At 39.3% G+C, this 24,910-nt stretch overlaps 1 protein-coding gene across 5 annotated transcripts in view; it reads right to left on the bottom strand.

Annotated features, from left to right (window-relative positions):
- The window catches only part of PALM2AKAP2 (PALM2 and AKAP2 fusion), a 249,192-nt gene that overhangs the window by 118,801 nt on the left and 105,481 nt on the right, over nucleotides 1–24,910 (bottom strand). For all 5 annotated transcript variants that reach the window (XM_087886347.1, XM_087886346.1, XM_034410613.3 and 2 more), the window contains exons 4-6: nucleotides 10,432–10,546; nucleotides 6,313–6,334; nucleotides 2,309–2,410 (exon numbers count right to left, since the gene is read on the bottom strand). In XM_087886347.1, coding sequence (XP_087742473.1) covers nucleotides 2,309–2,410; nucleotides 6,313–6,334; nucleotides 10,432–10,546 — 239 coding nt within the window. The remainder of the gene's footprint in view (nucleotides 1–2,308; nucleotides 2,411–6,312; nucleotides 6,335–10,431; nucleotides 10,547–24,910) is intronic.

Below are 24,910 nucleotides of genomic sequence, written 5' to 3' on the forward strand. Positions count from 1 at the left end.
TATATATCACAAAGATGAGTATTGTTCACTCACTCACTCACTCACAGACGAACTATATAGCCAAACAAGCAAGCATATATTCGTAGGGAAAAACTCTAATAAGGGCCTATACCCATGATGGCAAACCTATAGTACGCATGCCAGAGGTGGCACGCAGAGCCCTCTCTGTGGGCACGCACACAGTCGCCAGCTGCTCTTCTGATTTCTGGCACATGTGTTAGTCTTCGCACGCGCCAGAGCGCCGGAAACCCAAAGACCAGCTTGTCTTCGGGTTTCCGGCACTCCGGCGCGTGCACCCACATGCATGTGTCCTGGTTTGGGCACTCAGTGCCAAAAAGGTTCGCCATCGCTGGCCTATACGTTTGCAGGGTCTTTTTAAGCTAAAGCGAACACAAAGAATAGTACCAATAAAGGTGAATATTTGTAGCTCAGGGTTGACATGAAGGGTCCGTGGTGCTGTCTGAGCTTGGTGGTTTTCTGGCAGATGGCACTGATAATGTTATCTAATTTGGGTAATGAAATGTCTTCAAGAAAACAATCAAGTTCAGAGAGAACCAAGGATCCTTCAACAGTAGCAGTTTTATATAGAGATCTCGTCTATCTGAAGTTTGCTGGGCACACTTATATCTAAGCTTTGGGGATAATGTGAGGAAAATAGGACTTATTTTCCTTTGTATAATTTTTGGAATGGTAGTACATAATGAAATATTCCTGTGGGGTAAAGTAAGCAGGAAGCCATTTTGGATTGCCTTTTTATCTGAGTACTTGGCTCTCCTCTTGAGTTCTGTGAAGGAGAATTATGCCATCTTTAGCACTCAAATTTTTGAGTGGCATAAAAGAGAAGATAAATGTTATTTTCTGTGTTACTATTATACTTTTAATACTGGGAATGAAGAGAGTAAATAGTACTTTTGGTACTTAGCATCTTGGCTTAATGGGATACCATATATTTATGTATGTAAATTGGGGCACTGCCTGATTCCAACTGACAGTGGGAAGAACAAACATAATATATGACAAACCACAACAAACAAAAAATAAGATGGGATCCAGGCACAATATACAGGCGGAAAAGAAAAATAACAGTTCATTGCACAAGCACACAATTGAGACATTCCTTGAAGGTGGCCCCATAGAAACAATAGCATTGAAGTCCCTTAGTCCATATTTCATCCTATGAGGATTAATTATAAGAATCTCTCTAAAAATAAATATATATAATGGAATACCAATAAAGCCTTATGGGATTTTTTTTTGGGTGGGTGGGTGGGTTGAACAGTTACATATTTGTAAACACTGTGCTTCTCATATTGAAAAACATATGTAATCATATATTCATACCTGATTTGCTAAACTGACAGGTGCATTTGAAAGCCACAATCTTTGTGAATCTGGGCTCATTCAAGTAGTGTATGGTTCAGAAAATGTTTGGATTTGCTTATATGGTTGTCAACCCACAGTTGTGTTTATTAACTTATGTAACTAAATAGTATTCTACTTAGGCTTCATGAGAATGGGACCCTTCCTCAATTCTATTTGTTAGTAGAGAGGTTGGTTCACTTTTAATTTTCAACACTTTCAAATATGCAATCACTCTTAAGACAAATATATTTGGGCCCTCTATCTCAAATGTATTTCCAATGAGGAAAGAATTAAATAACAGCTTCTGGGGTCACTAAATGGAGAATGTATAAATAACAATTTCAAATGACTTCATCAAATTTAAAGAATGTCCCCCCCCATCTAAGTGTTTATAAGTGGAGAAATACTTAATGCAAATGCTGCTTTTTACAACAAATAATTAAAAATAATTGAAACCAATGAAATGTAGACTGATATATGAGAATAAGTGCCACTGAATTTAAATTTAATTCTGAGCAAATGAGTGAGAAATAAAATTGAAGTCATTAGTAAATTAGGGCAACAGTTAACATGATTAAGTATGTTAATTTGCTTTAAAGTTAGAATTAATTTTTGACAAAAACTTTATTTGTGAACATAAATACTCTTACTGCTTTTATCTTTAAACAGATAAACCACAATATTAGGTTTTCTATTGTCTGCCTATTAACAACTGTGAAAAACAAATCAAAACAATTCTGTAATAGCTCATTCAATCTATGAACAAATGCAACAAGCCTCTTTAAGTTTAGGTGTGGTGTCTGCCAAATCATTAGCTAGCTGTTATTTCCCTATTCTATAAAATACAGCTGGTTGTTAGTTCCAGATAACTCAATATGCTTTTTCTTTTCCTTTTTTAAAAGATCAGACTTGTTGAAAGAATAAACCAAATTCTATTGAGACTTACCAGTTACCCTGCTTGTTCTGTCTTTCCCAGGAACAGCCTCTGTTGCTTGTGAATAGAGAGTTGGGAGTTCAGGGATCTGGGAGTAAATGTAATTTACTGCATCTAGTTATCAAAGAATGGGAAATACAGTTAAATAAGACCCCAGAGGCTTCATTGCTTAGGCAGCAGTGTCTCTACTTATTATCCCAAACAATAGACATCAGAAGCTTTGTGCCAGATAACTGAATTAAAGCAGCAAAATGCAGAATCAGTGTGCTTTGATTGCCATTCAATAGTCTAGCTGAGGCGGGAGAGAGAAAGACCTGATGACTAAGACTTTTTTAGTGATATGGGTGTGAAACCATGTCAGGAGGTTCCACATGTCAGCAAGTCAATGACCTCTGAAAATGAAATAGATCAAACAGTAATTTGCCTTGTAAAACATGGAAAAACAGCAAGGTGCTCTGTACAATATATTTGCTCAAGTAAATGCTACAATGGGAGGGGGTTCTTATGGGGTGTTTTCTTTCCAAGGGCATAAAAGCTAATGTTTATTTATCCTGTTTCCTTGAAAATAAGACATCCCCTGATAATAAGCCCAATCGGGCTTTTAAGCGCATGCGCTAAAATAAGCCTTCCCCCCAAAATAATCCCTCCCCAAAAATATTTAAACACAGAGCTGGAAATCAGATAAGATGGCAAGAGGAGCCCCATCTTGCTCCATGCGCCCCAAAATAATAAGATCTCCCCGAAAATAAGGCCAAGCACTTATTTCAGGGTTCAAAAAAATATAAGACAAGGTCTTATTTTTGGGGAAACGTGGTATTATATTCAAGGTGTGGATTAATAAAGGTGTGAACTATCATACAGGTTAAATATTGAGCAACATTATAAATAAATATAGTAAATAATATAATTTGAACATTTCTGAACAGAGACTGTTAGTACATTTGCAAGTTAAGATAACCATAGTTGAATGTTATGTTTAGAAGCAAACAGATGTTTGTAACTAGAAAGTTTTTGGTACATCTTTTTGTGCTTGCGTCAGAATAAGAAGTCTGTGCAGTTTGAATCTAGCTTGTTTGTCAGAGTTTTCTTGCTTCTGCTATATGGGTAATCAGTTTCAAAGATAGAATGGCACTATAGAAAAGGTGAAACTTGTCATTTTCTTATCTTTATATATTGCTAAGGCAGAGCAGGATTTTTAAGGCTGCTCTTAATGGTTAGCTGGCATCATTTGGCAGTAGGAAGATTAAAGGTGTTTACATTTGAGATTAAGCATTTTGAATTGGGTGTAGAGATGGGGCAGTAGCCAGCAAAGATCATCTAAATGACCCCATCAGCTCAGCCCAACACATATTACTGGGTCATGAGGGGAAGACTAGTAAATCATATAACCTAGTCAATAACAATTTTAACCTTAAACTGAATGCTTTAGTTAACCATGTCATTTGAACAGAGAAGAAAAGGTCAACACAAGATTAGTCTTCTATTTCTGCTGCTGATACAGATAAGCCCTCAAGTGGCCCTGCAAAAATAGGGCTGCTGAAAAACTGCCTTGGTTTTTCACATAAATCCTCAGCTATATGGGGTGATGGAAGGGGCAATTGGGGAGGAGGGCTAGTCCTTCACAATTTTGCTCATAACGGGCGCTAAGCTTGATAGCAGCTCCATGCTGTTTTAAAGAATGTGATAGTGGGGATGCTGATTTTAAAAGGGGACTCTTCCCATCTGACCAAGGAATCCATGATTTTTTATCTGCAGCACACATAGTTGAGTAATTCCCTTTAAAATCATGGCTATATCAAAATGGTTGCATTCCCTTTTTTCTTCACTGATTTTTAGATTCTGAACTGTCACCATATACACTCTATACACCATGTACAATTCAATTCATCCCAATATCTAAATAAGATGTCTGTATGGCCACTTTAAAAGGTCTTCATTTTTTTCTGATGGAATTAATTGAGTTTTAAAGAAAAAAAATTAAATGCTATGCCACCAGCTATAAATAGAAGAGGGCAATTTCAGCTGATTATAACAAATACATTCCAGACAAATTTATTAAAGGATGATGTATCCAAAAAAGCAAACACATTAAAAAAGCATATAAAGTTGGACATGACTGAATGGTTAAAACAACAATTTCCAGAATCTCCACAACAAACAGGCATGCCACCGATAGCGCAGGTGGAGATGATTAACTTGATCCTAAGACTCCATGGCCTTTTGCTACATCTCCGGTTTAGACTAGTTCTCATTTTATTGCTCCTCTTTCCATACAAATGATGCTCTTTCCTACTTTCATTTTGCAAGTTTGCTGCAGGGCATAACTCTGAATGTAATATATGTAAATAATGATAACAGAGACTACTGATTTTACTCTGGTGTAGCAGACAAACCTCCTTGTAAAAATGCTGGGGTGTCTGCATGAGAGTCTTTTGCGAATCTTTAAATTTGGGATATTATTTTTAAATTGCCTTAAAGGAGTTATAGAAGAAACAATTCATTAATAACTGGCAGGCAGAATAGATAATGTGCTGAAGTTCTAGGGGAGGAGCCTATTTATTGTGTTATTAATTTTCTTTCTTAAAACAATATACAGGTAGTCCTCAATTTACAACAGTTTGTTCAGTAATTGTTCAAATTTACAGTGATGCTGAAAAAGTGACTTATGAACATTTTGCAGGATCCCCACGGTCAGGTGATCAAAATTTGGATGCTTGGCAATTGGTTCATATTTATGACAGCTGCAGTGTCCCTGGGACATGTGATCACCTTTTGCAAACTTCTAACAAGCAAAGTCATTGGGAAAGCCAGATTTACTTAACAACTGTGTTACTAACTTAACAACTGCAATGATTCACTTAATAATTGTGACAAGGTCGTAAAATGGGGCAAAACTCACTTAACAACTGTCTTGCTTAGCAACAGAAATTTTGGACTCAGTTGTGGTCATAGGTCAAGGACTACCTATATGCAAGATGACCTCTGGGCAATTCAATTTATGCTAGTATCATTAAAAGGATATTCAAGCAACTCTATGATTTGTAAGATTCAATTGCACCTAGGCTGTATTGTTGTTATATCATTATTATTGCTGTTTCAATATGCAAATTAAAAAGGGTTTATATATTATGGTATAACCAATAAACTGTTCCCATAAAAGCTGACATAATTCAGGGTACATGTCTGGGCGTAGCACATTATTGAATAGTAATTGATAACAGCAATGTGTTGAGTGATGATGTCTCTCATTTTTTGGCAAGCAGTTCGTTCTTTGCTATTTTAAACAAGCCTCCTCTAGTTTTAGAACTCGGTTGTGATTTACCCATTTGGAAATGTACAGATAGCTTCTTATCCTCCTTTCAAGAGATGAAACTCATGCTGTTTTTAATGACTAACAGCCTAACTTGCACCTCAGCAGAAATGTGTTATAGAGCACCATGGCGTCTTTGTAAGTTCAGAATTCTGGAGTCTTACAAGTTACAATATCAATTCCATGCTGGCCTGGAGTTCTGAAGGCTGAAGCCCAATACATCTGAAAGGGATCAATATGTATGTATATGTGTATGTATGTATGTATATATATATATGTGTGTGTGTGTGTGTGTGTGTGTGTGTGTGTGTGTATTTATATATGTACAGTATGTATTGTATGTGTTAAAAAGTAGTATAGTAGTAAATAAAATGCTCATATAGTTACAGATATCAATGGAATGGAATGGAATGGAATGGAATGGAATGGAAGAATAGAATAGAATAGAATAGAATAGAATAGAATAGAATAGAATAGAATAGAATAGAATAGAATAGAATAGAATAGAATAGAATAGAATTCTTTATTGGCCAAGTGTGATTGGACTCACAAGGAATTTGTCTTAGTGCATACGCGCTCGATGTACATAAAAGAAAAGATATACATAAAAAAAAGATGTACATAAAAGAAAAGATATACATAAAAAAAAGATGTACATAAAAGAAAAGAAAAAAATCAAGTATAAAAAGTAAACCAAACCACTTACCTCCATCTTGGTGTGAGAAACTCTGAAATAACAAAAGCATTGGAATCAATTAGTTTTATATAATATTAGTGTTCAAAGTGCTTGGCACATAGCATATTAATATTATTTACAGTAGACCTAAAAATTAGGAATAGGCAGAATGCCACTCTTAAGGGGAGGGCATTTGGAGCTGATCACAGGTGGGGATTAGGCTTACATTTGAATATAATTCATGCATACATTTTCTCTTGCTCAACTATATTCATGCTCAATTCTTCCATTGACGTTTTTATTCAATACTTTGTTCCTGTTCTTACTTGCAAGTACATGACCCATTCATTTCCCCAATGCTGTGAGATGTCCCATTCCCACTGAGTAAGAAAATAAAGCCTTCTATCCCTCTCCATTTAGGATGGAAGGAAACAGTGCTTCTAGGAAGCAAAGCACATATTAAAATAGGCTAATATCCATTCTACAATTATTTTGGATTATATTTTCCATTATCCATTGTCCGTGTTGGCTTGGGCTAATCTTGTATCATGACTGCTAGCTCGGTTTCTTTCCAGGCTTGGCTGTGAGAAACAGACTCTTCTTTTTTCCTCATCCAGCATAGATGGACATATACACAAGAGGACCTGTTCCCCAATTATAACGTCTTTCTTGTCTCTACAGTCAGCAATATAGGCGGAATTCTGCAAGGTGAACCAGATATGCTTTCAAATAACCAAGCATCACTGTTTATCAGTGGTGGGATTCAAGTAATTTAACAATCGGTTCTCTGGGACTTCCGGTTGGCTCCGCAAGCTTTGAAGACGCTCTTTTATGAGCGCCCGATCCCCAGTTCCGTAAAAGCCCCAGAACAGCCGAAAAACAGCTGTCTGGAGGCTTGGAACCCTCTCCCCGGGCAAAGGGGAGAGAGAAGAGTCGACAGGCGGAGGTAGAGCCCCCCAAGTGCGCTAGGAGAGAAGAGCAACTCCGAATGTAATTAAAATGTCTTATTTTAATGCTTTCTTTAAGGGAAACATGTATATGTAGGATTTCTTATGTATAAGAAAATGTACAATTTCTATTATGTGGGGAAGGGGAAAGGGTGGGGGGAGAAAATTGTTTGTATTTTTTATAAAACTTTTCAATAAAAAAAACAAAACAAAACAAAAAAACAATCGGTCCTCTGCAGGGGTGAAATGCTCCCGGTTTGGACCGGATCGCCCGATCCGGTAGCGATGGAGGCGGGTGGTTCGGAGAACCGGTAGCAAAAATCCCTGCACCCCCCCCATGCCTAGTTGAGCTACACAATCATCAGAGGCTTTTTTTAACTTTTAAAAGCATTTTTTCTACAACCTCTTCGGCCAAAAAAATGCTTTTAAAAGTAAAAAAAAAAAAAAAGCCTCTGATGATCGCGTGGCTCAGCTGGGATTGTCAAAGGCTTTTAAAAGAAAAAAACTCCTTTTTTTCTTTTAAATGCCTCTGACGATCCAGGCTGAGTTGCCTGATCGTCAGAGGAATTTAAAAGAAAAAGTCTCTGCCGATCAGGCAACTCAGCTGGGATCGTCAGAGCCTTTTGAAAGCATTTTTTTACAACCTCTTTGCCGAAGAGGTTGTACAAAAAATGGTTTTAAATTTTTTTTAAAAAATTGGCCACACCCACCCAGTCACATTACCCCCCCCCCCATCAAGCCACGCCCACAGAACCGGTAGTAACAAATTTTAGATTTCACCACTGGTTCTCTGCCCTAATGATTTCTTCCAACAACCAGTTTGCCAAACTGCTCAGAAAGTTAACAACCTGAAGTGGTGCAAACTGGCTGACTCCCACCACTGCTGTTTATCAGATATATCAGAAAGAAGCTGTTGTAAGGCTGCTGAGGAGTCCATAGTTCTCAGAAATAGAAATGGCAACCTCCTGATAAATAGCATGCACATGCCAGGTTGAAGCATATGGAGTCCTTGGTGCTTTGGGAGCTTGGTTGTTTTCTTGCAGACATTTCATTACCCGACTGACGGTGCACTGATGATGTTACTTAATCAGGTAATGGAATGTCTACAAGAAAACAACCAAGCTCAGAGAGCACTAAGGACGCCACAGTTCAATCCTGAGCTACAAATATTCTCTTCTACTGCTTGAAACATGTGTTGTGTGCAGTGGAAAGGAATTTGCAAGCTGAATATGTAATCAGAACCAGATGTATGTTATATTCATTTTGTAATTTAATTTACATGCTCTTCTTCTTTAATTCTGGCAATGAAAGCTTGTCTAGGTGCCAACGCTTCTTTAGAATTCATAAATGTTCTTTGTAATAATTAATTAATTAATTAACCTTTATGCTATCCATTTAGCCCAATTCTGTTTTCTTCTTTTGCCTAAATATGGTCAGCATCCCAACAGCATTGTCTTACATGGCCTTAATTTTAAAATGGACGTTTCTTTGAGAGAAAGAACGATTTATGCTCCTGTTGGGCAGGATGAATATTTCAACTTTCTTCCAGAATAGAGCCATGCATGTGGATCCTGCTGTGAAATCAATGTAATTTGTGGATTATTACTATGGGAACTACAGAACCTGTGCTGAATTCAGATCAAGTTCATTGCTTTCAAATCTGCCTAAAATGACCTCCCCCAACACAGCGCACTGTAAATTGCATTTTAAGTATCTTAATTAAGTACTAAATGAAGTGTAGCTTCATTCTGTCAGAGCAGGGATAGGAAGCAGGGTCATTTCACTGACGTTGCTGAGAGAAAAGTTTCTTTTGACTCCATTGTTCCTGAACAATTTCTATCTAACCAGATATTGTAAGAATTTAGTGATAGAAGAAGCTGGTGCATAAATTTTGTTTTGTCCTCTCTCTATTGATTTTCTTTCTTCAGTGGTGCCTTTTAAAATTATAAGATTTTACTTTTGTAGTTTCTAACTGAAAAGTGAGCCATTCTGGGAGACATTCTGGTTGAGGACCAGAATAAATAAAAATTGATTGAATCAATTTGAATTTGATGTAGGTAATGTCCCATGACTTTATCTGACTTGGAAAAAGGAAGAAGTTTCACAAAGCAGCAAGAATTATTGAAAGCGAACACTTGATTTAACAGCGTTCTAGGATATGATGAATTTCTTTATTGCTAGCTGCAAAAGTTCAAATTTCAATTTCTTCTTTTGCCTAAATATGTTCAGCATTCCAACAGCTAATTTGGAAAAACAAACTCTTCAGTGAATGCATAACTCAATGATGGTATCATGAATAATTTTATACATGGGGCCACTTGGAATCTCTGAAGTATCTTGGTAGTTACACATAAGGATTTTTGCAGAATAAATCTCCATTTGGTGGTTCTGGATTATAATAATAATCTCTGTAAACAATTTTAATACCAAACAAGGACTTTAGAATATTTAATCTTAATTTTTCATGTTGAACTAGATAGCATTCTGTAATATTTAAATATATAAGCCATTCTACTTCCACTTACGTAGTGATTTATTTTTTTCATCACTCTTAACCTGCAGGACCAATAAGCCAACATCCCTTAAACTGGCACCCCCTAGATCAGGACTGTTAAACTCCCGGGTCACAGGCCGGATGTGTCACGCACTGGCCATGCCCACTCCTGTTTTAGCGAAGGGGAAAAAAGTCCCGATACATTACATGATGCTGCCGTGACGATGTGAGTTTGACATCCCTGCCCTAGATATATTTCAAATGCAGGGCCCATCTTCCCAGTTAATGTAGCAATAGTAGGAATGGATTTGAAATTAGGGAGGTTGCTGTAGATACTTGCATGTGGGAAGGTATTTAACTGCATTGGCCACTGTAAGACTTGCTTTTGAGTAAGTATCCAGCCACTAAATCTCATTTTGTGTTGTAATGACATTGTTATCATTTCAATGCATCCCATATATTGAAGGCAAAACCTTCTCATGGTTAACTTAAATATCTGGCTACTCTATACAGCTATGAATTAGTGTTAAAGGCAGGAATCAAATTTAATAAACAAATAAAGCTTACTTTTCTATTGACTTATCTGATCTTAGTCTGACCCCATTCTTATGTGGAGTTTCTCCATTATACCTATCTCTATTTGTATGTAGTTGGAAAGAAAAGTTTTCTCTTAAGAGCAAGTTGTTTGGATTTTGTTTTTCATCTTACCTTTTGTAAGTCCTCAAAAGATTTTTCTGTCTCCTTTAGTTTTTCTAAGATGATCTGTTCTTTGGCAGATATTTGGGATTCTTCACATTCAAGCTTTCCTATTTCTTGTTCTAATCTGGAAAATATATTACAGAAAAATTTATTCATCTGGAAAGATATGTCCAGTCAAGAAGGCATACATTTGGCTTAGTTGCAAGATGTTATCTATATATGCAAATGTATCCCGTTGTTTTCTTTACTATCAAATTATCAATATAATTATTGGCAATTGAAGAAATAGAGGATTATTGATTAGGTTACGATGCAATTCTCTCATTTTAATTCACTTTCAACTAAAGGTGTCCTAATCTGGACCGGGAGTATTTCGTACCAGGAAGAGCAAGTTTTTCTTTTCCAGATTTTCCTCCCAAAATAGGAAGGAAAGGAAAGAAAAAAGGGAGAAAGGAAAGGAATCATTGATACCAGTTATGGATACCAGTTCTTATTACTTTGGAAATAAGAATATTAACAAGAAAATCAGTAAAATAAGTTTATTCTAAGTACACCGTAATCTATATTTCAACTCAAAATGTAAACAAAACCTGCATTTGAACTGATATACAGCAATTCCTTTGGATTAATCTATTCTGGTTTGCAGATATTCTGGATAACTACAATACGTTACCTTTTTATTATATTTCACTCCCACATTTACTCAATAAAGAGTTTTCTCTGATCACCATTTTATCCCGACAATTATGTAGGTTTATTTGAGAGAACACAACAGGGTCACTGTGAATAAGGAAATAGCTATTCCCAATTATCTGGGAGATTAAGAAGGGACAGTTTTACCCTAAACAGTTCTGGGTTTTTTACATTCAAGGCCCTTCCCGAATCGGTTCTCCAAGAAAAAGAGTTATAGAGTTATAGAGCAGCAGGAAAACAGTGGTGGGTTTCTACCAGTTTACCCCGGTTTGGGCGAACTGGTAGTAGCAGCAGCAGGAGGCTCCGCCCATTCGCCCGGACATTATCACAGATGCTCTGCGCATGTGCAGAAGGTTCTGCGCACACATGCAGTCCCGGTTCCGAACCGGTAGTGAAGGTAAGTGCAACCCACTACTGCAGGAAAAGCTATTACAACCTCCAGTACAAAATTCCCTACCAGTGTTCTGAAACCCCTGAACCTTTATAATATTGGTTAAGGTCACAAGTCCCATCCACTCTTGTAGAGGCTACTAAAATCATTGACCAAGAGATCTGACTAGGTTACTAGATCACCTGGTAACCAGGCTAATTATGTGGAGGGAACAGAGCCAGAATGTGGTCCCTCTAAGAAATCTCCTCATTCCAGCCAGACCAATTTTATTGTGAAGAATCTGAACTGTGTAACACTTTTGCAAGGATAAAACACAGATTGAATATATTTATCATATCATGTGTGTTAATCTACTGATTAAAACTAAAATGCCCATGACATAGTTTAACAAGTATCACCTATTTTGCTCATTAGTGTTAGCTGCCCTTTCTACATTTTTTTTTCGTTTTCTTATTTTACTGTTCCTCCAGCACTGCCATTAAGGATGTTTAGATGTTTCTTCGGATAATATTTATACATCTGATGAAATTTATAGCATACATACATTTTGATAGAGCAAACTAACAAAGCATGTAAGAAGGATTAATTTTCATGGCAACCAGATTCTAGAAATGACATCTGATGTAGAGCACTGTTATATGAAAAGAAAGATATATATCTATGAAACCGGTACTTATTCCAAGAATTAACTATCTCAAGTTAGTTTAATAACGAGATGGGCAGTATATAAATTTAATTAATAAATTTTTAAAATTTATTAATTAAATTTATATACTGCCCATCTCGTTAGATTTTTTTTAAAAAAAGGAATGACTTTATAACATAAATTTGTTTCCTAATTTCTTAGAACATTCCATCACTTGGAATTAACTGAAACTCTTTTCACTGGAATTCTGTATTGAAAGGTTCATTAAAAAAAGGGTGATAACTATATTTTGATTTCCAATTTCTTCCAACCTAGCTGTTTAGTTTACAATATTTTCTTTTCAAGCCTTGGATCCTTCATTCATACTTTCCTAGAGGCCTGAAGGGTGAGTGGGTATCAAAGTCTTGAGCTTTTTCCCTTTCGCCCTTTCTGGCATTGGCTGTTAAGTACCAGGAAAATCAGGAGATCCAGGCAATTCAAATGTGTATTAAGATTTATTGTAACATTAAGCTCTCTACAAGGATCTGAACTACTAACAGTCATGAGAAATTAGCGGGAGTTAAGAATAGAAAGGAATTCAAGGTAGACTGGACTTAGATCCATTGTGGGCATGAAGGACTCATGACTGATAATGTGTTTGACCTCTCCCATGAGCTCAGCCTCCCTCAGGGTCATCTCCTACTCCTTTTTTTTCCATCCTGTGTTTTGTAAAGATTTGGATAAAGATTGAGTCTTACCAGTTTGTGGGTTAATTCAGAATTTTACTTTCTGCAAATATAATGAATAGTATGATTTGTAACTCTCTCAGCTGTTGCCCATTGCTTTTCCGGTTTCCGGAATGTGCATGCACGCCAGCCAGCTGGTCTTCGTGCATGCATGCGCGCCAGAAACTGGAAGACCAGGGGAAACCGCATGCGCACCAGGGAGCCGCTCTTCTGGTTTCTGATGCTTCCGCCCACGCGCGTCGGGGAGCTGCTCTTCTGGTTTCCGGCACTCCCCGCATGCATGCATCCTCCTGTTTCAGCACTCAGTGCCAAAAAGGTTCACCAACACTGCTCTAGGGGGTGCTGCTCATCTCTGTTTCTTAGCCGAGGGAGTCAGCATTGTCTGAAGACACTTCCGTGGTTGTGTGGCCTAGTACAATGTTACCTTCCCACTGAAGTGGTACCTATTTATTTATCACATTTGCATGCTTTTAACTGCTAGGTGGGCAGGAATATACAGTATACTATCTATAATTTACTATCACTCATAGATTCTTACCTCTATGATGGGGATGGGGGAGGAAAAGATCTGTTGGGCTTTAAACACTGAGCGTTTTTGTTTGTTATGTGTACCATAACTAGCGTAAAGAGGAGCAGCATGTAGAAATAAATTTCATGGAATCTGCACCATGTGCCTTTGGCATACGCCAGGAATGTAAAACAGAAGGCAGCCCTTTGAGTAGAGGAATTCTGCATCTGCAGTGAAACAGAGTGGCAATTATGAAGCTTGTTTTTGTACATAACCGTGGGGAAGCCCTTCTCGGCACAATTAAGTGGGTGGCTGTTTAGAGTGAATGTTTGAAATTAGGACAGAAGGCACCTTCGGTAGACCACAGTCATGAAATGTGTTGAGTGCTGGCACAGCTCATGATTCTTTTGTCATGTCTAGCTTTTAAAAAAAATCTCCTTAATGTTGTGCTCAACTCCTAATGACACAGCAACAGTTTTCTTGGCAGTCAAATGAAAGATGGTTTTGACTTTCCAGACTTGTGTGTATATACTGTAGCCCTGGAATTCCTTGATAGTCTAAGCAGCCACTTGCTGAGGTCACAATATCAGCCTAGAATTGCAATATACCAATCGTACTTCAAACCAGACATAGCAATAAGGATTCAATCCGCAGGGAAAAGGGTACACAATGAGTTCGAAATATAATGCATGCATTTCACACAGATGCTTCTTTTAAAAAATAGACTTAAGAATACGTTTGCTTCATTTCATGGGATGCTACTCAGCTGTGCTCAATTTCCTGGTGTTTACACACTCCATTGAAAACAGAAACACATTTGTCTGAGGACACATGGAAATGCAGTGATGGAAGTAGAGAAAGTGGGATGTGTAATCCTTTCCTCACTGATCATTTTTAATTCAGTGTCATTTCCAATTCTTGCTATTTTTCTTTAAGTAGAGTAGGGGCTGGGAGAGAAATTTTGATTACAAATGGACAACGAAAGCTGCCAGTACTGTTAAGTTTCGCCCACAGATGTAGATTGTAGGTACAGTGCTTAGGCTCATAAAAATATAATTGAAACTGAACATTAACAGAAAAATAACACAAGTATATGAAAACAGAAATAAGATTTTGTTGATGCTACTCTTTGCTGCATCCTTTTCTTTGCCTATTATAGGGGTCCCCAAACTTGGCAGCTTTAAGACTTGTGGACTTCAACTCCCAGAATAAAGCTGCCAAGTTTGAAGACCTCTGGCCTATTAGATCCATATCTGTTCCTACTGTCCTGGAGGAACAGCAAAAGAGAAGTAAGGGAAGACATCAACAGTATATTCCAAGCCCTTCAAACAATTATTGGAAAAAGCTGGATTCCTCCTTTAAATGGATAAACTGCAAAGCACTATCCCTTCAGCATATGTAATACAGGATGAGTGCTTGTCATAATCAACCATTTCTACTCCAGTTTAAAAACTGACATGGAAAATAATGAAATATGTATATATATATAAATATATTTCCCATTGTGAAAATGTCATGCATGTGTTCTGAGGTGCTAAATTCAAACAATCATTTGTATTTTCATTAGCAATATTTCTGGACCCACCTGCCAAAAATATTAAATCTGTTGTGGAGAATTTTAATATGATGTCTTAAAGCGATGTTATATAATCAAGGGAGTTTTAGCTATATTAAAGCTAAATTTTCTGTTAGCCGCTCTCACAGAGCTATAAAGCCTAGGTTCTTTACCAAACAATGATTATAATTGCCTATTCATTTATTTTAATACTGCTTATCAGCGGTTCCAGGAGGCGGGAATCGCTGTTGCCGCCTATCCCTGCTGCCTGGAATGGGCCAAAAACAGGACACACAGAGGCTGAAAATGGTGCACGTGGAGGCGGAAGCAGCGATGGGTGGTGGTGATCCCTGCAGGTGATAGGCGGTATTCTGGGAGGCTGATCCAACCGCCAATCAGCTGCTTGTACTAAACGAGGCTGACCAGGCTGTTTGCTGTTTGCTGCAAGGAGGTAAATTGCTGGGAGGCAGAGGTCGAAGGGTGGGGACTGGTGGTTGGGTGGGGCTTCGGCAACATTCGCTGTATAAGACACACAGACATTTCCACCCACTTTTTTGTGGGGGGGGGGAAGTGTGTCTTATACACAGAAAAATACGGTAATTAATCTTAGGAAAAGAACAATGAGAAACATAGACATGTTCTTAAGGAAATAGACATATTAAAGGCAAATTAAAGCAATGATCTTTCCAGTGATAATGTATGAGTGGTAAAGTTGGATACTGAGAGAGAATAAAAAAAGAATGATGTATTTGGAGATGGTTGTTAAAATACGATGGTACTGCAAGAGGAACCCATCAGTTCTGGATTAAACAAAGGCTGACTGTTCTTCTGAGGCAATGATCAACAAGCAAAAATTCATGGTCTTTGGGCATGTGATTAGACTTGAAAATAGAGTAGAAAAAATAGCATGTTTTGCAATGTCCAGAGAAGTAGCAGAGTAAACAAGGTAGATGGATGAGATCAAAGAATTATTGGAAAGCTCTTGAAAGCTGTTGCAGGAGATGGGTCAGAATAATTGGTATTTGTTCATGTGCCAATCTCATTATCTGTAACTGAAGGTATTTCCTTGCAGGAAAGTCCTCAACTAACAACCAATGGCTTAGGGACCATTCAAACTCAACCTAAATATACTTATGGCCTGGTTTTGAAGTCTCAATAGCCAGGCCCTCCCCCATCGCATTTTTGGCACTCAGCAACCGCCCCACATTTATGGCCATTTGCAGCATCCCACAGTCACGTGACCATAATTTACGTCTTTTTCCTGGAAAGCGGCATTTGCTTCTGCATATGTTTAACAACTGCCTCAGAAAATGTCATAAAATCGGGTTGGCCATGTGATGACCCACTTAATGACCAGCATGACTTATGGCTGTAATTCCAGGTTCAAGTCATCCTGTACAAGGACAGGATGACCTGTATTTGTACCTAACCCAGCATTAACATGGCTGTTCTGTTCCCCAGGCATCTGGCTCCACTGGGAACAGGCAGATAAACTCTAGCAAACAGGTTTTCATACAGATCGTTTATTAGGGTATCCTCAAGAATTACAGACTTACAATCGTGATGAGTCATGGTGAGTCATGATGAGATTCATCCTTATTTCATAATCTGTCCCATTTCCTAGTGTAAAATGATGGTAGTTCTGTCCCCCTGTTCAGAAAGCATGTTTCTCTCTTCTGTGGTAGTTCATAATGGCCGGGTCTTTGTTCTGCACCCAGGCAGAGAGCCTCAGTGGCCAATCAGACACACAGATGTGGTCACATGTCATGGACTACATTTCCCATAATGCAATCTCTCTCTACATCTCCCACAATGCAATCTCTTAAGGAGGCAGCTCTTAATTCTTAAGGTAAATAATTCACAATAACTCACTATCTGAAACAGCACAATGGCCTAGCAGCATCTTTTTTCTCTTGTGTCCACATGACGTTATTTTCACTCTCAAGTGGTATTTCACACATCTTAAAGTCATCCTTAGCGGTTCTGATGTTAAAGTAACATTTCCTGCCTTAAGCAGACAAGATGTGGCAGTTTTCTCATGGATTAAACATGATCCCCTTTAGAAACCACTTGGTGAGTGCCACACTCAGTTGTTTGCCTAAGGATTTGAAGTATTGGCTTCTATTAAGTTGGTGTGCCTATGCCCCCTCCCCCTGTTTCATGGGCACCGTCTTCCAGGGGCATTTTACTCTTAGTAGTGGAAGAATTTGTTTCTTCAAATCAGGCTCTCTCCCTATACCTGTCCGGTCTCCAAGCAGTTTCCTAATGTGGAGACTGGGATCAGCCCCAACAGCAGCTGCTCATTGCTGGCAGCTGGAGAGGACTGCAAGGAGAAGTGGAAGCAGGGTCGCCGAGAGGATTATTAAGTGCTGGAACAAGACTAATTTGGGCCCCCTCACCTCATTTCATAAACTGAAATGAAATATAAAATATATTCATAAATGAAATGAAACTAAACTTGCAAACTGAAATAAATAAGTAATGAAATTAAAATTCAATAAATTACATAAATAATTGTTCACTGAGTTTCAGATTAATAAAGGTTATGTCAAACAAGGCTGCAAGGTGGTTTTGCTATACACACAAAGTATAGAGTATGAATTTAATTTAATTAATCATATTTCTATGCCGCCCAATTCCCAAGGGACTCTGGGCGGCTCACAACAGAAATAATACAAACAGTGACATAATTTTTTTTTTAAAAAAAACATTATAAAAGCATTTTAAAAACATTAAAAACACATGCACACCATCCATGGCCGGATCTCGCAAGATTGAACAGCAAGATCAACGGCCCCAGGACTGCCGGAAAAGCCAGGTCTTCACCGCTTTCCGGAAGGCCAATAGGATGGGGATAGTCCGGACCGCAGGAGGTAACTGGTTCCAGAGAGCTGGGGCAGCCACAGAGAAGGCCCTCCCCCACGGGCCCGGCAGCCGGCATTGTTTAGCTGACGGGACCCGGAGGAGACCAACTTTGTGGGATCTTACCGGTCGCTGGGAGCTATGCGGTAGAAGGCGGTCTCGAAGATAGCCTGGCCCTGAGCCATGTAGGGCTTTAAAGATAATAACCAACACCTTGAATGGTGCCCGGAGACCAATAGGGAGCCAGTGCAGCTCGCAGAGAATTGGTGTAATGTGGGTGAATCCAGGTGCACCCATGATAGCTCACGCAGCTGCATTCTGGACCAACTGTAGCCTCCGAACACTCTTCAAGGGTAGCCCCATGTAGAGTGTGTTGCAATAATCTAACTATGAAGTGACAAGGGCATGAGTGACTATGAGGAGAGCCTCCCGATCCAAGTAGGGTCGCAATTGGTGCACCAGGTGAACCTGTGCAAAGGTCCCCCTAGCCACAGCTGCTAGATGTTGCTCTAATCTTAGCTGTGAGTCTAGGAGGACACCCAAATTGCGAACCCGTTCTGAGGGGGACAATTTCTCCCCCCCCAGAACTAGGGATGGACAATCGACATAGTCTTTAGGAGGCAATACCCACAGCCACTCGGTCTTGTCTGGGTTAAGTCTGAGCCTGTTGACTCCCATCCAGACCCTCACAGCCTCCAGGCACTGGCACATCACATCCACCGCTTCACTGAACTGACGTGGGGTGGAGATATACAGCTGGGTATCATCAGCATATTGCTGATACCCCACCCCATATCGTCGGATGATCTCACCCAGCGGTTTCATATAGATGTTAAATAGGAGGGGAGAGAGGATCGAGCCCTGAGGCACCCCGCAAACGAGGGGCCTAGGGGTCGACCTCTGTCCTCCTGCCAACACTATGACTGACCAGAGAGATAGGAGGAGAACCACCATAACAAGGTGCCTCCCACTCCCAACTCCCTTAGTCGTCCTAGAAAGATACCGTGGTCAATGGTATCGAAAGCTGCTGAGAGGTCAAGTAGCACCAAGATAGAGGAATGACCCCCATCTCAAGCTCGCCAGACCATCATCAGACCAGAGCATCAGCGTGACCAAAGCAGTTTCTGTGCTGTAGCCAGGCCTGAAGCCAGACTGAAAAGGGTCTAGATAATCCGTTTCATCCAATGACTGCAGGAGCTGAAGTGCTACCACTTTCTCTACAACCTTTACCACAAAGGGTAGATTGGAGACTGGACAAAAGTTCTTTAATCCTGCTGGATCCAGGGAAGGCTTCTTCAGGAGGGGCCTTACAACCGCTTCCTTTAATGGTTGTGGGAAGGACCCTTCCCTCAAGGATGCGTTAACTAAAAGTCAGCCTCATGTTATCTCCCTGCTGGCCAAAACCATCCAGGAGGGGCACGGGTCCAACAAACAAGTGGTGGAACTCATCCCTCCTACAGCCTTGTCCACTTCCTCAGGAGTCACTGGCTCAAATTCATCCCGCACAATAGGACTAAGACCTGCCCCCGTCATCTCCGTTGGAATTGCCCAATCAGAGTCCAGGTCCATCCGAATCTGAGCGACTATCCAATAGTATATATCCAATATTGTTTTTCTTTTTAAAAATTTGATTTTGTAATTTTTTTAAAAAAAATTCCTCTTCATTGGCCCCTTTTAAGCTCCATGGGCCCTGGAATGATGTACCAGCTGCACCCCCCTCTCCTCAGGCCTGAGTGGAAGAGAGACATAAATTCACTCTCTGCTGCTTCATGGCACAACTCACAAAGTCTGTCCACTCTAATTCAGGCTGCTTTTGAATGTTGATTTAGTGTTCTTCCAAGATAAACCCAAGTGCAAAAGGAACAAACTATCAGCTCTGGTTTGGCACAAGTGTTTTATGCCAGCGTGTTCAAAGGGTTCTTGATAATCACCTAATATTAGTATAGTATTCCAGTAATGCTATTCTGGAATAGTAATAAACTTCTGTCCAAACAGAGCCCAAAACCAGCTTATACCACTTGAGCTCCTGCTGAAATTCTTCTTCCAACCTCAGTTCTACAATCTAATGATTGAAGGTTTCTGGCTGGCTGGCTGGCGTCATTTAGGGGGAAAGGGGTAGGGTGGTGGGAAGCAAAGCCGGAGAATACACGAATCCTGACTTTAATGTGCCCTCTACACTGTAAATAAGTACAAATATATTTGGCATCATTATGTCAACAGCAGAATAGAAATGGCCAGTAGGACAGCAAATGTTATGCTGTTATAATTTGAGGCTATCTTAAGAACTATTGGAAAGTACTCATTTAGCCATGATGGAAAGGTTTCATTTTGATTTTGCCGTAATTCTAAGAATTTTCTTGGATATAGATTTCATTGTTTTCAGTTATTTACTCCTAAAAATACCTTCATAGGCTGAGACTCAAATCCTAACTATATTTGCTTCCACTACTAATGTTATTTTTAGTCTGGGGTATCCATTTGATTTAATGTTTTAGCTGCTTTTGCTTTTATTTTTTAGTTTGTACATTGTCCAGAGTCCAGTGGAGTTGGATGTCTAATAATTATAAACAAAGAAACAATACTGCAGAGCACTGGCTACCAAGTTATGCCTACATTAACGAACCCAATAACAAATTGGAAAAGTGCAGTTTTTGATAAATCATTAAAAAATGTAAGATGTGGGTTGTAGCTGGCATTCAAAATGTAATCCAGAAGTGACGCTGAGTGAGTTTTGTGCTGGATGCAAAATCTTGTTAAGATTAAAAAAAGCATGATCATTTTTATTCCTTTGCAAGGGAAACGTATGAACAGCTCGATCATGACTTTCACACTTTAAATCCTCCCCCCATGGGAGAAATAGTTGAACCACCTGTGCTGAAATGTTGAGCAAGAACTGGTAGACACCATATAGGCAAGATTGTAGCGGAATCTTTGTGGGAGCTATTATCATTAAGGGACACCTCAGTGTGATGACTTGTCCAAAATGCAGTTGCTACTCAGTAAGCACATGATAAACTGTGCTTAGAATAGGATATCTCAACCTTGGCAACTTTAAGGCATGTGGACTACTTCATATTGGGCCAGTTTGGCCCAGAAGCTGACAGAAAGCAGAAGAAGGGACTTCCCAGCCTTTTAAAGGACTTCCCAATAGGGACTTCCCAATAGGGACTTCCCAATAGGGCTAGAAAATGCATTTGCTTGAAGTAAAGTAGAACTGTGATGACATCATCTTATCTTTTCTTTTTTCTTGCTTTAGAAAAATGCTATATGTGCCATCTTTTCTCTTCATTCAAATAAGCTTGCAGAAGGCAGTTATCCCAGAATGATTCTGATTCGTAGTTTTTAAAAATATATTTGATTTTGCACAATCCGGGAAGCTCCCAAATTATTACATCATGCCTGCTTAACGCTTGAGGCTGAAGCATTCTCTTTTTTCCCCCTCATCAGAAGAGGAAATCATATTGTTGCCAAGGGGAGAAGCAGACACAGAGAGATAGAGCAATGCATTAGTGTAAATTTTGAGAGTGCTAGACTGGTGTTGCAAAAAAGGTGAATTTAAATAGGAGAAAAGCCAAAGCCTTCCAGCTGTGTGTTGCTGGTTCTGTCTCCAGAACCATATGCCTTACATATTTTCATGCTTCTGCCAATAAGGGATTTTGTGTACCCATTCTTTTTAGTGTTTATTTTTATTATTAGGTTATTTACTTATTTGACTGTGATTTAAGCATTCTTTTCTTCATTTTCTTTGTTCCCATCTGGATTTGTTCTCTCTGCCAGCCTTGTTCTTTTTTCTTTTTCTTTTTTCTTTGAGTTGTTTTCTAGTTTTACATGTTTTTAACAATTCATAGTTGCTATATGAAGTCTGGGGGCAATCAATGATTATTATGATGGTTTGTCATACAGTCAGCCAGATGTTTAGACTGGATTTGGCATTTTTGTCCTTCTATCAAATAGGGGAAAGGCAGATGTTTGATAGTGTTAAAGGTATCATCACAAGATGTAAGCTGTTTCAAGTAAAGCTGCCTTTTGCAATTGACTGATGGTGATTTTATCAATGCCAATGGTGTTCAAGTGGTGTTTTGGGACTGCATCCAAAGGGCCTGTTATTATTGGTATTACCTTTGCCTTCTTTTGCCACAGTTGTTTTACTTTTATTTGCAGGTCTTTGCATTTTGTGATTTTCTTTAGTTCTTTCTCTTCTATTCTGCTGTCTCCAAGTTCTGCAAATGTCCACTATCCAGAATTTGGGTTTCTCATTAACAGTTGTTAGGTTTGGGGTGTTGTGTAGCAGAAGCTTGTATGTTTGAATTCCAAATTCTAAATAAGTCAACAGTTTCTTGTTGAGAACATCAGCATTTTTCCATGTCCATATTGAAGGATGTTCTTTTCAGCTTTCCCACAGTTAATTATTTTTCATTATTTGTGTTCAGAACTCCATCTGACATTTATTTCATAGCAATGGCCAAACAAATGAGGTCCCTAGGGATTAATATATGCATATGCCTAGAAATAAAGCATCACTGGTGTCAGGAATTGCTGGATCAATTTTTCTGACTGCTCCAAGTGATCAACCGTTGAACTGTAGGGGACAGCTTCTCCGGGAAAAATCTTATTCCAACATAGTTCAAAGTAGACAATGGACTATAACATAACTTTCCGTTACAGTTAATCTTTGACTGGACAGGACTAAATCTATTCAAGTTATTGTTGGGAACCCTCTCTGTTGGGTGGTCCTTTTTAATATATTTTGTTTTTCCTTCAAAATTAAAGTATACTTTTAATAACCGCCAGGGATACAGGTAATCCTTGACTTAAGACCAGTTATTTAATAAGCATTCAAAGTCACAACAGCCTTGGAAAAGGCACTTTACAACCCATAAAGCACTTCCAACAGGCCTAAAAGGCAGTTCCACCCTCCATCACATTACTGCATTTCAGGTGTTTGGCAACTGGCTCACATTTATGACCAGTTGCCAAGGGATCTCCATTTGCAATTTTCTCTGCTGGCTGTGCCAGAAAGTCAATGGAGAAGCCAGCAAGGAAGGTTGCAAATGGAAGGGACACAGGATTTGAGGTCTGTTCCTGCAGTGTGGTGAAGGATTTTCCCTCCCCTACATTCAGGGAAGGGAGACTCCTTGGTGGGATTCATAAAAAGACCTCAAATCCTGAAGAGTCACTTGCTTCCTAGGGCTAGAAGACTATTGAATGACATTGTTCTGAGGCTAGAAACCTTTCTAACTATATCTTCCTAGGCTAAAAAGGCTAGTCAATACCATCGTTCTCATGCATGATTTGGAGAAGGAGCATTCTGATAACTGTGAGAACGGAGCCTGTTGGCAAGATGCTGTGAGGTGATCTTGGTAGGAAGGCTGTGCCTCACATTGCCTGGTGTTCCTGCAGCTACCAATAAAGGCAAAGGTAAATGGACCCAGGCATGGTGGGACAGAGAGAGGGTCCTTTCCCTGGTCCTCTGCTTAATGATCACAACTGGGATAGCTGAGAATGCAGTAGTTCAGCGAAGTGGTCATGTGTGTGTCATTTAACAAATGCTTTGCTCAATAACTACAATCATAAGTCGAGGACTACCGGTATTTCTGAAGAGGCCACTGCTTTTTTTTTTTTTTTTTTTTGCCATTCCCAAATTCTTCATCTCTGGAAATTCATCTTTTTTTCATCTCTCTCTCTCTCTGTGAGACCTTAGATATTGCAACATATCTAACTTATTATTCCCTGCCTTTCCTTGCTCTAAATGTACAATATGTTTAACTTTTTCAGGGAAAATATTATTATATTTACAAATATTCAAAGATCACACATCAAATGAAAAATGGCAATTAACTTGAGCACAATGTAATTTATGTAATAAATTAATGTATGGGGCATGATTTTGGGACATTCTATATATTCTCAACCTTTTCTTCACCATGGACCCCTTCTAAATACCTTTTGTGGCCACAGACCATGGTCATGGACCACCAAGACTTAACTCAAGATTTAAATCATAACATTTCTTTAAGATTTTGTGGACCCCGAGATGCCATTATGGCCTCCCAGGGGTCTGCGGACCACAGGTTGAGAAACACTACTGCATACCCTGTTTCCCCGAAAATAAGACATCCCCTGATAATAAGCCCAATCGGGCTTTTGAGCACATGAGCTAAAATAAGCCCCCCTGAAAATAAGCCCTCCCCAAAAATATTTAAACGCATGCACAGCCGGTCCCTGCCATTTCCTCTGGTTTCTGCCACATGCCCCAAAATAATAAGACCTCCCCAAAAATAAGGCCAAGTGCTTATTTTGGGGTTCAAAAGAATATAAGACAGGGTCTTATTTTCAGGGAAATACGGTATTAATAAATTTTCCACTTTGACCATTTGATGTTTTCCTAAGGCTAAGATTCAGAGCTTCCCTAAAATCTGTATTTCACCCACCTTCTGTCTCACATGAGATCCTTCTATCTGAGGTCCTGTCGCTCCAAAATTCAGGAAAGTGGTACCCTGTGCCACTTTGATTGTCAGTTCTAATACCCAATTATTTCAGTACGGGTAGTCCTCAGTTAATCACCACTCATTCAGTGACCATTATAAGTTATGTTGGCAGGGAACCTATTGTTCTGACCTAGGCTTCCTGAGTCAGTAAAACACACGAGTAGTCCCAAAAACCTCTTTTATTGCAACAGCTGTGAATTCTGTTCATTCATAGGTAAGTCCCAAATAGTTTTAAAGAGTCCTTTGGGATAAGGCCGATAATCACCCATCTTTATTTCCCTTGACACGCTGCCAAAGACCTAATTAGCAAAGCCACACGGAGTCCAGAATCAAACAGAGTTTCAGACTTTAAACTGAACATAATTAACAACGTTGCTTCCTGCAAAGGCCCACCTGCCTTTGCGCCTCTTTTAAGTTTTATGGGAGGGCCCAATCATCTCTAGGACCTGAGTCGTCCCTTTTGTTTTAACTGTTCTTGCCTTCTGGCAGCTCTGCGCATGCGCACACTGGGAACAGGCTTCCCCTGTTCCTCTGCCTCGCTGAGGTCCGACTCTGGAGGCTTGGGAGGCAGCATGTACCTCCCAGATGGCCCTTTCTCTGCCTCTGATGTAGAGCCCTCG

This window comes from Pantherophis guttatus, chromosome 2, assembly GCF_059756535.1.
Source record: "Pantherophis guttatus breed Tessera chromosome 2, ASM5975653v1, whole genome shotgun sequence".
NCBI lineage: Eukaryota > Metazoa > Chordata > Lepidosauria > Squamata > Colubridae > Pantherophis > Pantherophis guttatus.